At 34.9% G+C, this 16,891-nt stretch overlaps 1 protein-coding gene across 10 annotated transcripts in view; it reads right to left on the minus strand.

The window, feature by feature from the left end:
• The window catches only part of PPP1R9A (protein phosphatase 1, regulatory subunit 9A), a 236,164-nt gene that overhangs the window by 92,463 nt on the left and 126,810 nt on the right, over nucleotides 1–16,891 (minus strand). For all 10 annotated transcript variants that reach the window (XM_005876062.2, XM_005876061.2, XM_005876066.2 and 7 more), the window contains exons 2-4: nucleotides 10,174–10,306; nucleotides 7,649–7,769; nucleotides 1,869–1,973 (exon numbers count right to left, since the gene is read on the minus strand). In XM_005876062.2, coding sequence (XP_005876124.1) covers nucleotides 1,869–1,973; nucleotides 7,649–7,769; nucleotides 10,174–10,306 — 359 coding nt within the window. The remainder of the gene's footprint in view (nucleotides 1–1,868; nucleotides 1,974–7,648; nucleotides 7,770–10,173; nucleotides 10,307–16,891) is intronic.

Below are 16,891 nucleotides of genomic sequence, written 5' to 3' on the forward strand. Positions count from 1 at the left end.
AGACCATGAACATAGGAAGATAAGTGATAAGATATGGTGATGAAATATTTTTAATACCAGGATAGAGAACTTAGATTCTGCCCAGAGTGGAGGGCCATTGAAGGTTTCTGAAGAGAGGGACATGATGGATGCAGAATCACTATTTCTACCCACAGGTTTTAGTTGTACTACTAGAGATACACAGAATGAGTCAGTAGCCTTTTCCCATAGCCCTTCATATATGTGAATACTGCTATTGTGTTTGTCCATTAGGGATAAGGATGAGAAGGACAGTTGCAAAAAGGGAGAGACTGAAATCAGGATGACCAGTTGAGAAGTCTTTGGTGATCTGTACAAGGCTTGAGATGATAACAGCACAGAATTATGAAGAGAAAGGAATGACTATGATTTCATGTAACCACAAACTTTTTTTCCAATTGAGAAATGTTTTTATAAGTTGAATGTGTATCTTATTTCACTTTTAAATTCACTTTAAATTCTAATGGGCAGCTTCAAACCAAGTTCTATACTGATATATGACAGTCCAGAAAGATAATCACATGTACTCTTGCCAATTATCTACACTAATAAAAGAGAAACATACAAATTGGTGTCACTCCGCTATGCCCACCAGCCAATCAGGATGAGTATGCAAATTAACCCAACAAAGATGGCAGTTAATGCAGGCACGGAGTGAAGATTGAAGGCTCCAGCCCGAGTGAAGACTGAAGACTGAAGAGGCTTGGCTTCTCTGCTGCGGCCAGAGTGAAGGCCTGGGTCCTGGGTGCAGGAGAAAAACCAGTGCCGGCAGCCAGGGGAAGGAAGGCCTATTGCACGAATCTCTTCATGCAATGGGCCTCTAGTTTTACATACTTTCTCAGGACTAGGGTATTCTTGAAAGATAATCATAAAAGTTATTGAGGTTGTATTTCTTAAACATTCCCTTCAGCATTAATGGGTGCTTTCCAACTAAAAAAAAGTCTAAATTCTTAAACTCACGCTTGTGCAACATAAAATATGCTGTAATTAAATCATAATTTTATCTCGATCAATTAACTCATCAATATTTTCAGAATATTTGGCCATTTCATTTTGATGATAACATTAAAACACTCTCATAATTACACATACTAAATAATGTCCCCTTATGTATCCATTCACAGGATATTTGGAGAAGTATAAGACATAAGCAATATTATATTAAAAAATAAGTACCCTATGACCAAATAAAACAAATTTCAAAGTTTGACCTTAGTTGGCTAAAGACTACTTTCCAGTATATTTGTTTTCCAAGCTACAATTTTCAGAACCCCAGGATTGGATATAAATTTTAAGGTCCAAAAGAATGCACCCTCTATTCTATTAAAGTTGGAAAAGCAATAGTTTACCAAAGTATAATTTTATCTGTTTCTTTAAAACAACAAAAATATTTTTAAAGCATTATTAACCTCAAATCATTCAGTCTGCTTATCTAAATAACATGTATCATTGAATATATGTATAATTATTTCAATTTACTATGTAACTGATTTTATTAAAAGGATTTGAGGCCAAAGGTCTTATTTATTGAGGACATAATGAGAAATTCTATCTTCATAGCAATTCTTATTGTACTAGCAATAAGGTACACTAAAAAACCTCAATAATTAACCATAGTGATTTATACTGTACACTCCTGATCTTCATGTCTTTCTAGAATACTATAATTTTTAGTTTTAAATTACATTTGCATGAACTAATTACATTAAAGAAAAATAAAAAAACTAAAGGCAAAATTTTAGCATTTAGGTAAACTTGTTATAATTACATATATCTATAAGTATAATCATAGAAAATTTAAACAAAATATCAAGTAATGAAATTGTACATATCTGAAGCCACAGGTTTACCTGACGTTGCCCTTGGTGTTTCTGAGAACTGTTGCAGCAAAATTCTGTGTGACTCCCACCAAGCTGATTCCATCCACTTCTACAATCTGGTCATTGACTTGTATTCTTTGGGAAGAGGAAAAAAAATTACCCATATTTAATTTTTACAATAATATATTTCCATCACAATAAATTAGTTGACAAAATACTTGCTTTTAAAGATACTCTTATTGATACAAAATTTGTCTTTTATATACAAGCTCTAGATCTTAGTCAAATGCTTAATGTTTTTAAAAGATTATTTTGAAGAATAGAAATAGGCAATACTAAATGAAGAGACTCACTTTATCCAACATCCAAATTCCTATCACAAAGAGTTGATAACTGTTAATGTATGACATATTTTTATCTTTTTTTGTCTTTAAAATTACTTAAAACATAACAAATGCAGCTTAAATACCCTTTGGGCTTCATACCTTCTCCCACTTCTCCTCTCCGAGGAAGAACAACAAGAATTGCAGGGAATCCTTCATGTATATAAATTTATATATGTACACACATAAAGGTGTGTGTGTTTGTGTGTGTGTGTGTATTTTGTTTAGGAGCAATATACAGTACTAGTGTTGTTTGATGTATAATGCTCTTAAATTTACATACATGTTTTATATATATTTTTTAATTACTCAACATGAAGTATTTAAATCATAGAGAAATACAGAGGGAATTAGATAATAAACACTCATGCACCAATATCCAATTTTATCAGATCTTAGCACTATGCAATATTTGAGTCAGTTTTTTTCTAAATAAATTTATTACAGAAAAGCTGAAGCCCTTTATTATTTGTCTCATTCTGTTCCCTTCACTGCTTCCACAGAGGTTAGGTAACCATCATACTGATTTTGATGGTTAGCCTTTCTACTGATGTTTTGAAATACAAATAACACGTATGCACAAATAGGCATAATACGTGTACATTTCCAGTTTTCAAACTTCATCGTAAATCTCTTTTTCTACAATTTAGTTTGCTTCACTCAACGTTATATATGAGATTTATCCATGGTTATAAATACAATTTTAGCTAGTTCACTTTAACAACCATTTAGTATTATTTTTATGAATATATCAAAATATATCCATCCATTTTGTGCAGATGGACAAGTATATTATTTTAAGTTTTAGCTATTATGAACACTACTGTAATAATCAATTTCGTACATGTCTCTTTACACACTTGTTTCTCTAGGATGTATACCTAGAAGGAGAACTCCTGAGTCAAAGAACAGAGGCTTTTTCAACTTGAACAAACTGATAAAGTTCAGTTCAAAATGCTTACACCAATGCATATTCTCAGCAGCATTATATGAAAAGCTCTGACTCTCCACACCCTCACCAACACTTAGTATATTCAGACCCTTTACCTACTGCAGATCTTGTCCATGTAAAAAGATACACATTGTAATTTTAATTGCATTTCCCTGATTACCTGTGTGGCTGAATGTTTTATCATATGTTTACAAGTCAACTGTTCACTTTTGCACACTGTTAGATCATGTCTTTTACTCATTTTTTGTTGATGTTGGGTTGTGTCTTTTTTTTTCTTATTGGTTTACATAATGTTTTTCTATATCCTGTATAATAACACGGTCTCAATTAGATATGTAGCAAATACTTTTGCCCCAATCTGTAGCTTGTCTTTTCACATTTCTCTGGAAAACAGTGGTTTTGAGGCAAACAATTTAATGATATATACACATAATTACATTTTTAATTTTAACTTTATATTAAGTAGTTTTTGTGTTTTGTTAAGAAATCTTTCTCTGCCTCAATATTATAAAATTATTCTACATTTTCTTCTATAGGTTTTAACATTTTGTTTTTCTGCATTTAGGTAGATATCCACCTGGATATTATTTTTTATTATAATGTGTTAGCAATCTTTTTATTTTTTCAAGATATAAACAATCGGCTTAACATTTAATAAAAAGTCTGCTTTTTACCTCACTGATTTGTAATGGTTTTTCAAATGTGCATCAACATGTTTTGGTTCTCTATTAGTTTCTACTTGTCTGTTTATCTATCTCTGCATACTATATTGCTTCATAACTAGTTTTGACACTTGTTAGGGCAATTTCTTTACCTAGTTCATGGCCGTCAAAAATTTCTGAGCTATTCTTGAGCATCTCTTCATAACTAGTTTTAGATTTACTTGCCAAGTTCTATAAAAACACATACTAGTTGGTATTTTAATAACATCATACTGATTTTTAAGATTAATTTATGGAAAACTGGTATCTTTATCATATTGATTCTTCCCATCAATAAAAATTGAGTGCTATTACAATCACCCTAGGTAAATGTTGTGCCATGTGTTAAGAAAAGTTATTTAAAGCTTGGAAATAGGAATAAAAGAAGGGCAACATTTCCTTTCAATGTCATATAGGTGCATTACTTAACAGGCCCAACCAAGGATAATTTGGGGGAATGTATTTTAATTGATCCACTGTTTAATATTGACTAAAAGTCCTAGACATATTGTAGTTGCATGTTAATTTGTAGATGTTTGTCCTGAAAAAAAGTTGAATACTTTTCTTCTGTTAGAAAAGATAATCCCATAGGTCATAGTTTATATCTCTGTGGAATATTAACCAGTTTTATATCAAACATATATCATACAGCCTATGAGTGTAGTATATACCATTTATATTTGTGTAAGTGTACTCTAGGATGCTCACACAATGCCAAAATCACTTAATGATGCATTTCTCAGAACATATCTCTGTAGTTAGGTGGCACATGACTATATATTCAACTCTGCATATGCATATGCTAAAATGTTTCAAAGTTACTATAACTTTGCATTATATTAAAAAATGCATTCATCCTTTCACTTTAAGAAGTAAAAATAGTGTGTGTGGCTATGGAAAATGATATTTGCTAGTCTGCTAAATTGCTTGCATATGATAGGCAATTATTAAGTTCCTATCTGCCAGTGCAGGTTAAAAAGAAGTTAGTTAAGTAGGCCATAAGTTCAATTTAATATGGATAAGTGAAGCTATGCCCAGAAGCAATAGTGACAGAAAAAAAAATAATTGTGCAGATGAGCTAATGAAATGAATTTTTGTTTTTCTAGAAAAAGGATAGTACCCACCAGCTATAGAATATGAAAGAACATACTGAAAATACATACAACTTCAGTGTGTATATTAAATTGAAGACGGTTTGAAGAAGTGATTGTTATTTGCTTGAATCTCTTTCCCTGAGAGAGAATAACCTTTTATGCAACCTCACAGAATAGTAACAATGAAAAGCCCTCTCAAGTCTTGGCTCATAATTAGAAGCACAAAAAAGCCAAGGATGAGTCCTGGCAGTAAAAATTAAATGGACAGCTCTCTGCATCAGACCAACCCACAATGAAGAATATGTATAATCTGGATTTTCCAAAATTTTCCACAACAGCAGAGAAAATAGCCTATTTGCCCTGGAACAGTGACCACTGGAATGGAATTTATGGGAATGTACCTGACTAATCTATAAAAGGCATCTCGTACCGGCCATTTCCTCAACAGTTTCCATGTGCTAACCAACACGTGTGCAACACAACTGCTCTTCAGCTGCAGTCTGACATTTCTGATAACCCTCAATTCTGAATCTATAAACCAGTACCAAGGGGGTAAGGCTAATAAAATATATAAGTTGGATTGTTCTAGGATTTGTTTAATGTTACTGGGTAGTTATTTACTGACATGATGTATTGGGCAAGGGGAAACAAACAAAAAAAACTCTATCTCACTGGGCTTATGCAAACAAAGCAACCAACAATGAATGAAAGGAAGACCAGCTGGAGCAACAGTAATGGTCAACAGAGTCTTCCCCAAAATGCTAGATAGTGAAGCTCTGAATGCATATGAAAATACATACCTATCAAAGCAGTAATACCCCAACTTGCTCAGGGGGGGAACAAGCAAAATATTTGATTAGAAGAGTGACACAGGAGTGTGTGCATAGAGGAAACCATGGACTAATGAATTATGGCGGATGGGCACAATTAAAATGGCAGTTTCCATTGAGGGTTCTCGCAGGCTTGAGGATACTTCCGGGGCACAGAGGGGTCCTACAGGAGGGCGAATTTGTGGCAGGGTAATCATAAGAATAATGATTTGCCCCAATCTGTAGCTTGTCTTTTCACGTTTCATGTTTTATATGTTGGTGTTACTGAAAAGATTGGTCAAAAACAATTCAAATTATTCGAAAACCCAACACTTGAATAATGATAAATTACAAAGTGCTTCAATTTCACTTTCGATATTCCCCCTCCCCAAACCTGAAAGAACGGTACTGTAAAATGATGGTATCCAAAAGGTTGAGAAACAACCAGAAGAGACAAAAACAAAGCAGATTGCAAGAACATTTTTAACTTGCCTCTGTAACACAGCATTGTTACTATCTTTTGTCAGTTATCACCCACGTATTTTATTCCACAAGTATTTTCAATTGGGTTATTATGAAATGCATTTTGCTTTATAAGTTCATTAAAGAGGACTGGAGAAATAGTGTGTTAAAGTGTTTTGTGTACAATCATAAAATTTATGGCAGCAAAAACTAATGGTTAATATATTTAATATTATTTTACTATAAAATTAGAATAAAAACAGAAGGTGGAAATAGCTATCATGTCACTCAGCTAAATTACAAGCTACCCTGTATAAAGGCAAGGTTGCACAAAAAGGAAGAAAGAGAGAGGAAGATAGAAGAAAAAAAAAGAAGGGGAGGGGAGAAGAGGGGCAGAAGGAGTAGGAAAGGTAAGAAGAGAATAAATATAAAAAGAAAAATTTAGGCCCAAGTAAACATTTTGAAAGTGATTGAAGCACAAGGATTCATTCACTCAACAAATATTTATTGAGCACCCTCTATGTTCCAGGCATCATTTGAAAAGATACAGACAGACATGAAAAGCTTGACAAGAGAAAATTTAGAAACTAGAACATAATATCAAAGAACAAGGACTCAAAACTTTTTAACTATACTGGATGACACAGGAGATAAATATCCATGGCAAATTTTAAAAAGTACTTAAAATGTGGTAAGAGTTCAAGATGTTTGTAAGGGATAAAAGCAACCACAATAAAAAGGCTTATTGTGCTGGGGTAAGAAGAAGGAAGAAAAGAATTTCCTATATATTTTTTAACATCCCTTGAAAATAGTCTGACCAAATCTGAGATTAAATTAAAAGAGTTTTTTCAAATAAGGAAAAGTTATTTAGAAACTAAGGCAAGCTAGAAAGGTATAATACAGACTCTTATCCTTTTAAAGTTAAAAGGAACTATAAAGAACATCTAGCTCTGGCCAGTGTGGTTCAGTTGGTTGAGTGCTGTCCTGTGCACCGACAGGTCACTGGTTCAATTTCTGGTCAGGGTACACGCCCAAATTCTGAGCCTCAATCCCCAGTAGGAGCCATGCAGGAGGCAGCCAATCAATGTTTTGATATTTCTGTGGTGAAAGTATGTGCTGATCTCCACAGAACATATTCTTAAACTAAGTACACCCATGTTTCTGCCCACTTCCTACTATATAAATAGATAAATGGATAGATACCAAGTTAGACATAGATAATAGATCTATCCACCCATTTTCATAGGTATTCTGCCTACAAATCAGAAAGTAATTCAAGTGTTTAACATTTTCTACATATGAGACACACTGACATTCTGTCCTAAAACATCAAAAGAAGAAAGCTGAAAAAAAGAAATTCCCAGAAAAGTTTCCTAGATTTTAGTGGTCAAAAGCAGTGACTAGCTTACCTGCCATCCCGCTGAGCAGCACCACCTTCTGTTACTGTCTTGACAAATATTCCCAGCTTTTCAAGTCCAGCATCGGCTCCAACACCCATTCCAATAATACTTATGCCAAGTCCATCCTCATCTATGAAAATGGGTAAAGATACATCAATCTAAGTGTTACACGACTCTGCAATTAACTGGTGAGGCCTATTTGATCCTTTTAATTTTGATCTTTATGGATTATCCCATAGTCCATATGATAGATGCTTGCTTTGGAGAATTTTTTTTTCTTATGCCGGGGAGCAAGGGTGTCAAATAAGAACCCCCAAAAGGCTCATGAGTTTAGTTTATTACTACTGCGGTTAGCTATTTACTGTGATCCAAAAAAAAGGTAATAATTTGATTATTGAGTGATTAATCTGCCTTAAAACATGGCCCCTCTAAACAATATAATTTAATATTTTAAGCACAAAAGCATACATAGTTAAACAGTTATATATTCTTTTATTTGTTTGCTTTGTTTATTTATATTGGCAGGGTAATAAAATTCTTGAGTCATACTTTCTTTTTCTGAGAAAAGGATGTTCTATTGCCTTTTTAAAAAATTTATCTTTATTGGTGAAAGTATTAGAGATGTCCCCCCATTTTCCCCCATTGACTCCTAGCTGACACTCAACCCCTCCCCAGGCCTTCACCACACTATTGTCTGTGTCCATGGGTTATGCATACATGCATACAAGTTCTTTGGTTAATCTCTTCCCACCCACCCACCTCTGCCTTCTCTATTGTCTTTTAGTCACTCGGAGGCTTGTCTGATTTCACTTCCATTAATTATTCAATTTTTGTTGTCCTCCTTTCACACAAAAAATTCTTTGAGGTTCAATAATTTTACATTCATATAACTCTATGTGGACCATTCTGGCTGAATTTTTCCTGGCTGAGCCATATATATTATTTTAAATAAATGTGGTCATAATATTTCTGGAATTTCCCCTTTATTTATATGGGTTGTTTTTACTTGTCCAAGATCACCATTCGTGTTAAGATGGTATTTGTCTTTCAGTACTTTCTCTGTCCTGCTATCAAGGATAGAATCTTATCAACAACTACAGTGTACATATGGCTGGCTTTTCTTTTCTATTTGCTTTACACAAATAAGATCATAAGACACCTACTTTCCTCTTCAGCTTACTTTTCTAATTCAATAATATGTCATGAGTATCAACTTAACATAGCTTTAAATCCCTTCTAATGATTGTGTAATATTTTATGGTGAGACAGAATGATAACATATCCAACCATTTCCCCAGTGACAGGCATTCACTTTTGTTTCCATTTTATTGGCCCTATGAAAGATACTGACAAAAAACACATTGTTTTGAATTCATTTACAAATCATGTGTTTCTCCAGCCTATGCTTAAGTGTGGATTTTTTATTAAGTCCTTGCAATCAGTTGGCTAAGTCCTTTCAAATACAAGGATCAAGTTGTTTTTGAGCTCAGGAAATTTTTCTCTATATCGCTCATCCTCTATTGCCATTTCCCTTTCTTTGTATGTTGAGTCTCTACAATTTTTCTTGGATTTTTGCTCTGTCATTTGAGAATTAGTTTGGGACTCTTCTTATACTTGAACTTCTTTGTCACCAACTTGATCTCAACAAAATCATCCTTTCCTCTTCAATTCCTCTACTGACATTTTTATTTTTAAAAATTGTTATATTTTTGTGTTATTGTTAATTTGATTAAGAATGTCTTTTTAAAGCCATACTTAAATATCTTTATTTGCTTTTTTTTGTTGTTTGCTTCCTTTTTGTTATTCAAGTTGTCATCTGTTGGGCTTTTTTCTAAAACTTTGAGATGTGACAGTCTTCTGTTCATTGGTCAGAGTCGAGTTCCCAGCTTCCTGTCTTACATGACAATAAACATGGTGGCCTCTGGTCCTGTGGGTCCCAGTTACTGCAATAGGTGGACTGTAATTCCAGGGAGAGATTTCAGCAGGAGGCCCCGCTGCTCCCGTCTGCCTGCTCTCCTTTAGCCCTTTCTCCTCAGAGATGAGCAGTCCACTGCCTTTGTTCCAAAATTCCATAATTTTCTGAAAGCCCAGTACTCCTCATATCTACCATATTCAGAGTTTAACCATGACCACTCTCCCTCCACAAAAAACAACAAACAAACAAACACAAAACACCACTTGCCCCACACTCTCCAACAGCTCTCTCCGGGGTCTCACCTCGCCAGCCCTGTGCGGGAGTACCGACCAAGCATCAGGCCTTGTTCATGCCTCCCTACTCGTAACCACCATCCAGCCAACTACAGTAGATAAGTTCCAGTTGGGAGTGGACAGCTAGAGAGAATCTTTCAATCTACCATTTATAGAGAATTTATATCAACTAGTTTTGAAATTTAATAGATAAACTCCTGCATGAGAATTAAAATTTGATCCAATCCTTAGGGGAGAAAAAAGCTATACTTGGGGAAAATAAAGTCATTTCTGTATTATTAACATAGGAATATAATAATATTACAAATGATGTAGAGTTCATATACCTTTCTCCAGTTCCACTGGGAAAAGTTCCAACTTTTCTACACGCTTTTCAAGTTCATACTCAGCTGAAGCAGCCACAGGGTCAACTTCATCATTTCTCCTGTCATAGTCTTCATTGGAGTATGTGCTGAAAACCTGTAGGAAAAGATCAACAAAAAGATGATAATCCCAAAAGGATGGCTTTCTAAATTACAAAAAAAGAAAAATCTAAGTATCTAAAAGTACATAAGTTAAAAATTTTGTGTCATGAATTTCATCTAAATAACTGTTTTATTTTAAAAGTCAATTGAGATGTTAAGAGGAAAAATGAATGAGAATAAACATATCTTACTAATTTAAAAATATATGAGTCATTCTACCACTTTTAACAATTTCGGAAACAATAGGAGCCACAGAATACATTATTTGGATGGCAATAGTAATTTCTTTTTATAGAATCAGAATATACATACTAGCTACATGCTGGTTACTGATACAACTAAGGCAAAGCATCGTGAAGCTATCTAAGCCAGCGGTTCTCAACCTGTGGGTCGCGACCCCTTGGGGGGGTCAAACAACCCTTTCACAGGGGTCGCCTAAGACCATCGGAAATACACATATATGATTACATATTGTTTTTGTGATTAATCACTATGCTTTAATTATGTTCAATTTGTAACAATGAAATTGGGAGTCACCACAACATGAGGAACTGTATTAAAGGGTCTCGGCATTAGGATGGTTGAGAACCACTAAGCAAACACCCACACTGAACCTATTTCACGGTATGACCTAAACAAGCCCCAACACTGTAGTGTGTCAGCACCATAACTGTTTTTCAATCACAGAATCGCTGAAATTGATTTCTATTCTATACTCTATTAGGCATGTTAAGCTCTTGTTTGTCATCCCTCAGTTTACTTGCATGTAGATTTAAATTAAATTCTCATTGAACTTTTCTATGTAAGTTAGGTCCTCGGGTTACATCGGAGATACGTTCCTACGGGGCGACATAATGCGATTTTCGCCGTTAAGTCAGAACCCACCTACATAAGCACCTACGTCACTCACATGGAGCACATACACAGTGGTAATGAAGTGAAACAGTAAAAAAAAATTAAAAGAAAGATAACAATTCCTGACCTTTACTTGTGGTAAATAAGTAAAAAAAAAAAAAGCACATATGTACATACCTCGAAATGATGGGAATTTTATTTTTTTTATAAATAAAAGGGAGATGGCGACGTAACCATGAAACGACGTATGTCGAGTCGAACGTAACCCAAGGGACTGCCTGTAATGGCTATCAAAACCTTGCTCAAGAGATTGATAGCTCGTTCTTTCCTACCTAAACAATTCAAAAGACTACTGAATGTGGTCTTTAGACATACTAATAAGAAATATGAAAGTCTGTTTCTGCTGAATTATTTGTTTGAAATATTTATTTGAAAAGTAACTGACAATAATAAGTATGCAACCCCTTGCTTAATACACTGAAGAATATTTAAAAGAAAGGAACTTATTATTCATCAAGTCCAATTAATAGAAATAATAAAAACTGACATTTTTCAATTAAATTCAGTAATTACTAAGTACATGAACTGTGCCTTAAAAATTCTGTAATGTCCCTCAAAATCCTAAAAACTAGGAATGAGTTGTGTGTTTTTTTTAATATACACAAAAAGCTACAATAAAAATAGAAAGCAGAACAGAAGGTTAGAGGAGAAATCATGTCCATTGCCTACAAAGCCAGCTCTGGCAGTCCAAGTGTGCTTTACACATATTATTGAAAAATTGGCAACTCTTATATACTGTATATGGCAACTTATAAACCAGGAATACACATTGCATATATAGAAGCAGATGTAGTGTGGTTCCTAATGGTATATATGTCTCAAAATCATGTCATTTATAGGATCTGTACCAGAATTAATTGTTTTTCTCCCTGACTTTCAAAATGTTTTCATAGCCTCATGCTTCTTGCTTGGTCTCTACCATATTTCTCTACCATAATAAACATTACACCACATTCCTAAATGGGAAAGAATGAGATATTCATCTGAAAATATTTCTATTTCACATCATTAACAAAAGTTAAATCCAGATTATTAAGAACAAAAATTTGTAAGAGTACTAAAAAATATATGAGGCAATGTTTAACAGACTAGAGAGGACCTTCCTACAAAGGCACAGATTATAGAAATACTAAAGCAAATGACTAAAGACGTGAATCACTGCTATACATGATATGTGCATGCAGGGCCACCACTTTAAGTCCCATCAATTGTATGGTGTGTTGCCTATGGTGGCAAAGGAGTGATTCCCTTTTGTCTATGGCAAGAAGAAAGTAGTGGTCAATGTCTCATACCATCTTAGGTAAGAAGTTAAAATTTCAAAACCAAGATAAGCTGGTAAATGCCCCATCTCTCCATACAACAATGGGCCACTTCCACGCCAGATTTTATTAAGCATTAGCTGTATCTTACAGAAAAACAGTGAAAGCAATGCTGTTTCCTAAACTATATTATTCATAAGATTGGATAAAAATATGTACCACAAACTCAGACTTCCTACCTTTTCTGTGACAACTGCTTTGTTATAATCATTGCCAGAGTAGTGAGGTGGTAAGGCCTAATGCCCCTCTTGACTAACAGCTTCCATTGAGAGAGCATGTTAGAGGAACTATCTGAATGTTTCTTTCATGTAAAAAAATTAAAGACTGTTATAACTGAAGCTTTACAAAAGACTGTGATTCTATAAATTGCATATCAAGGCAATATTTGTTATTGAATGTGCCCCGATACACTGACTAATTCCTACAAATAATTGCAGGCAATCTCCTACGGACATTGAATTTTAAGTGTTTAAAAACCAATTTTCATTAACCAGCACTAATACAAGATTAAATAGGTTTTACCCTGAGATTTTCTTGAGTTAAATCATTGTCATGCACACAGTTGCTGAATCCCTACCTGTGTCCAGAGCTGTGCACTGTCAGTATGCAGTGGCTCAGTGCCTGCACGCTTTGTTTTGCCTTGACCAGGAAGAACCTCAGAGATGCCAGGAAGCTGACCTTGGTAAAAACTGCCTGTTTCATCAATAGGTCTTCATTCTTTAAATATATTTGCAATTGTTCTACCATTTTTAATTAATTTACCATAACTGCTTTGCAAAACTATGGATAGTTACTCAGATAATAATCAGAGCCCCCTCATAATATTAAGGCAATGCAAAAACTCTAAAGGGCAAGAGCATCCTGGACCCGCATATTCAACACCATCAAAAAATACCTACATATTAAGTTCAGTCACCCTCACATTGTTCCTGTGTTATCTGACTGAGAAAAGCAAACAAAAGGATGTTTAAATTTAAGACTGCTTGTTTGAAAGCCAACAAGCTATATTCTGTTCCTTTATCAAAAGAAACAGAACAAGACCTTGTCCCTTGCTTTGTGGCAGAGGCAGGCTTTTAGGGGTAACAAGTTTACAAATACAGTTAGCAATGACATTCCTCACCCAGTAATCCAAGGCTACGAAAAACAAATAAAGTTAAAATTAGCTTATTATAAGATTTCAACTAGAATCATTCTTTTTTTCACATTTCTGGTAGCTAGTTCTGTAACACTTTTTCAAAAACAATAGCAACATTTTTTTAAAAAAATAAGGAGAAAAAACATATTTCCTTTACTTCCCATGACACATTTTCTTTAATCAATGCAGGTCAAAATAAATTCAGAATTTTCTGTAAATACTGACTGGAAGGAACCTCCCACAATGCTCCCACGAGGTCTCAGTTCCGCCTGTCGTCTGGGTTCCGCTTCATCTTCTTGACACATCAAAGATGGACAATGTTCCAGGTCCTAGCATGCTGCGTTTCAGATGATGGCTTGGCACAGCGTGCTCTTGGAGACCAGCCAAGCGTTCACATGCTTCCACAAACAAACCTCACTTACCATAAGCTTCCCTGGTAGAATTCCAACTCACCTTCACATGATTTTAGTGGCTCTGCTAAAGAGACTCTAAATTGAGACTAAGAGAGCATGGACAAGATAGTCCACGTCTTAAAGTTAAAAAAAAAAAAATGGCAATAAACCATCCTCTGAAAGAAGGATCCTGGCAGCTTTAGAATCATGAATGATAACTTCAGCCTTCTTTTTCTTTCCCCAGAACCAAGGCCAGTTCACTGATTTATGACAGTAAGAGAGATGGTTTTTTAATGCCTACTGTGTGCCAAGGAATATGTTAGGTTCTTGTTGCAAAGTTATGTAAGCCAAACTGGAATTCACAATGATCAGGCATTTGCAGGTAAACATTGTAGGTCTCCAAAGATTCTAAATAGGTGAGGGCTTTCTGGTGCCTACAAAAACATCGATGAGCAGGAAGATGAAAAAACAAACCCACAGCTCTATCATGTAAGCTCAGTAAAGTCCCAGATGTCTAACCTTAAGGCAGCGGTTCTCAACCTTCCTAATGCCGCGACCCTTTAATACAGTTCCTCATGTTGTGGTGACCCCCAACCATAAAATTATTTTTGTTGCTACTTCATAACTGTAATTTTGCTACTGTTATGAATCCTAATGTAAATATCTGATATGCAGGATGTATTTTCATTGTTACAAATTGAACATAATTAAAGCATAGTGATTAATCACAAAAACAATATGTAATTATAATATATGTTTCTGATGGTCTTAGGCGACCCCTGTGAACGGGTCGTTCAACCCCCCAAGGGGTCGCAACCCACAGGTTGAGAACCGCTGCCTTAAGGTATTCCAACTAGTACCCTGCCTGAAGATGTACTTAAAGCAGTTGTGATAGTATTCTATGGTAGAATGTGTCTAACCTTCTAATTGAATCACTCAACAAAATCCTACATATGAGGGCATGAGTGGGTGGGATGGGGGGTAATGTGGGGATAAGGACACATATGTAATAACTTAATCAATAAAGAAATTTAAAATAAAAGAATCCTATATATCAGAAAACAGTACCAAATGAGTACTAGAGTTAGGCGTTACTCCAAATGCTATTAGCTTGCTGGCCTTGTCTGACTCAAAGTCCATTAACATAAAATATTTCTAAGGCCAATCCATATATTTTCAACATTGCGCATTTCACCAATTATTTGTAACAACCCTAATGTTAATAAACCTTCTTGTGCAGATTTAAAGTACCTATCTCTGGAGTGTAGACTTATAATTAGGCTCATTCAAATACAAATTAACTAATCCTATAGTGAGGATACCTGATTGGTGTTCTTGGAATGCTAACTGAAGACTCATAAAACAAAGTTAAAACCATAAATATTGTGATATATATGCTAAAGTAATTGGAAGTTACAGACAATATAAAACTTTACTCAAATTATCATTAATTCTTGTACCAACTGATCCAGTAAGTAAGGCAGAAACAAGTAAGAGAGTATTCGCCCACTTTTCATATTTTACACAAGAAATTTGAAGTTCAGAGAGCAATATACATGGTGGCTATAAGGATAGTTAATGAAGACAAAGTCCACAAAGGAAAAAAGTATATTTCACTAAATGTAAGCCTAGTGTTTTCATGGATAACTAAAGAACAGGAAGTGAAAAACAAACACTCTACATAATGGGCGGTTGAGAGCACAGCCCATTAGTTCAAAAGGCAATACAAAGAATCCTGTACTTGTCAGGGTTCTCCAGAAAAACAGAATCAACAGGATGTGAATGCATATATTTGTAATTATACATCTGGTACTATACTTGTATTTATAGTAAACTAGATTTATTTTAAGAAATTGGCTCATGAGGTTATAGAGGGGGGCTGACAAATCCAAAATCTGCAGGGTAGGCCAGCAGGCTGGATACCCAGAAAAGCTGATGTTGCAGTTCAAGTCCAAGGCAGTCTGCTGACAGAGCTCCCTCCTCCTCCTGGGAAGTCAGCCTTTTTCTATTAAAGCCTGCAATTGGTTCCATGAGGCCCACTTTCATGATAAAGGGCAATTTGCTTTACTCAAAATCCACCAACTTAAATGCTAATCTTATTCAAAAACACCCTCACAAAGACATCTAAAATAATGTTTGACCAAGTATCTGGGCACCATGGTTCAGCTAAGTTGACATATAAAATTATCCATCACAAATCCCTTAAAATAAAATATTCTCTGGTTCCAAAAACTAATCTTTTGACACCTGACAAAGATAATCATACATTGATAGTGTTTTTCTCATATCATTTGGAGTGTTGTAAATTTCCATATCCACAGATATATTTGTAGAATGTATACAAAACCCATGATAAAATATACATTTTTATATTATCATTGGTACCAACCAATTCATATATATATAGGCAATAAAAAAACAAGTGGAGGATGTAATTCTTTAAATTTAGAATAACTATGGTTGACTATGTGGAAAGAAAACAATATTTCAAAAAAGAGTATTTCAAGATGAGTGGAATTTTTTTAAGGTCAAATATACAAAAATTATCAATGAAACAAAAAGATTAGAAGGTCCTATATCTCTTCCTTTTGAAAAACTAGAATTCAATTATAATTAGTACTAGAGGCCTGGTGCACAAAAATTTCTGCACTCGGGGGGGCCCCTCAGCCCGGCTTGTGCCCTCTTGCAGTCTGGGACCCCTCGGGGAATGACCACCTGCTGACTTAGGCCCGCTCCCCGGGGGATTGGGGCTAAGCTGGCAGTCAGACATTCCTCTGGCAGCCGGGGAACCCTCGGGGGGTGTCCACTTGCCAGCGGGG

The sequence above is a fragment of the Myotis brandtii genome, unplaced genomic scaffold (genome assembly GCF_000412655.1).
Source record: "Myotis brandtii unplaced genomic scaffold, ASM41265v1 scaffold48, whole genome shotgun sequence".
NCBI lineage: Eukaryota > Metazoa > Chordata > Mammalia > Chiroptera > Vespertilionidae > Myotis > Myotis brandtii.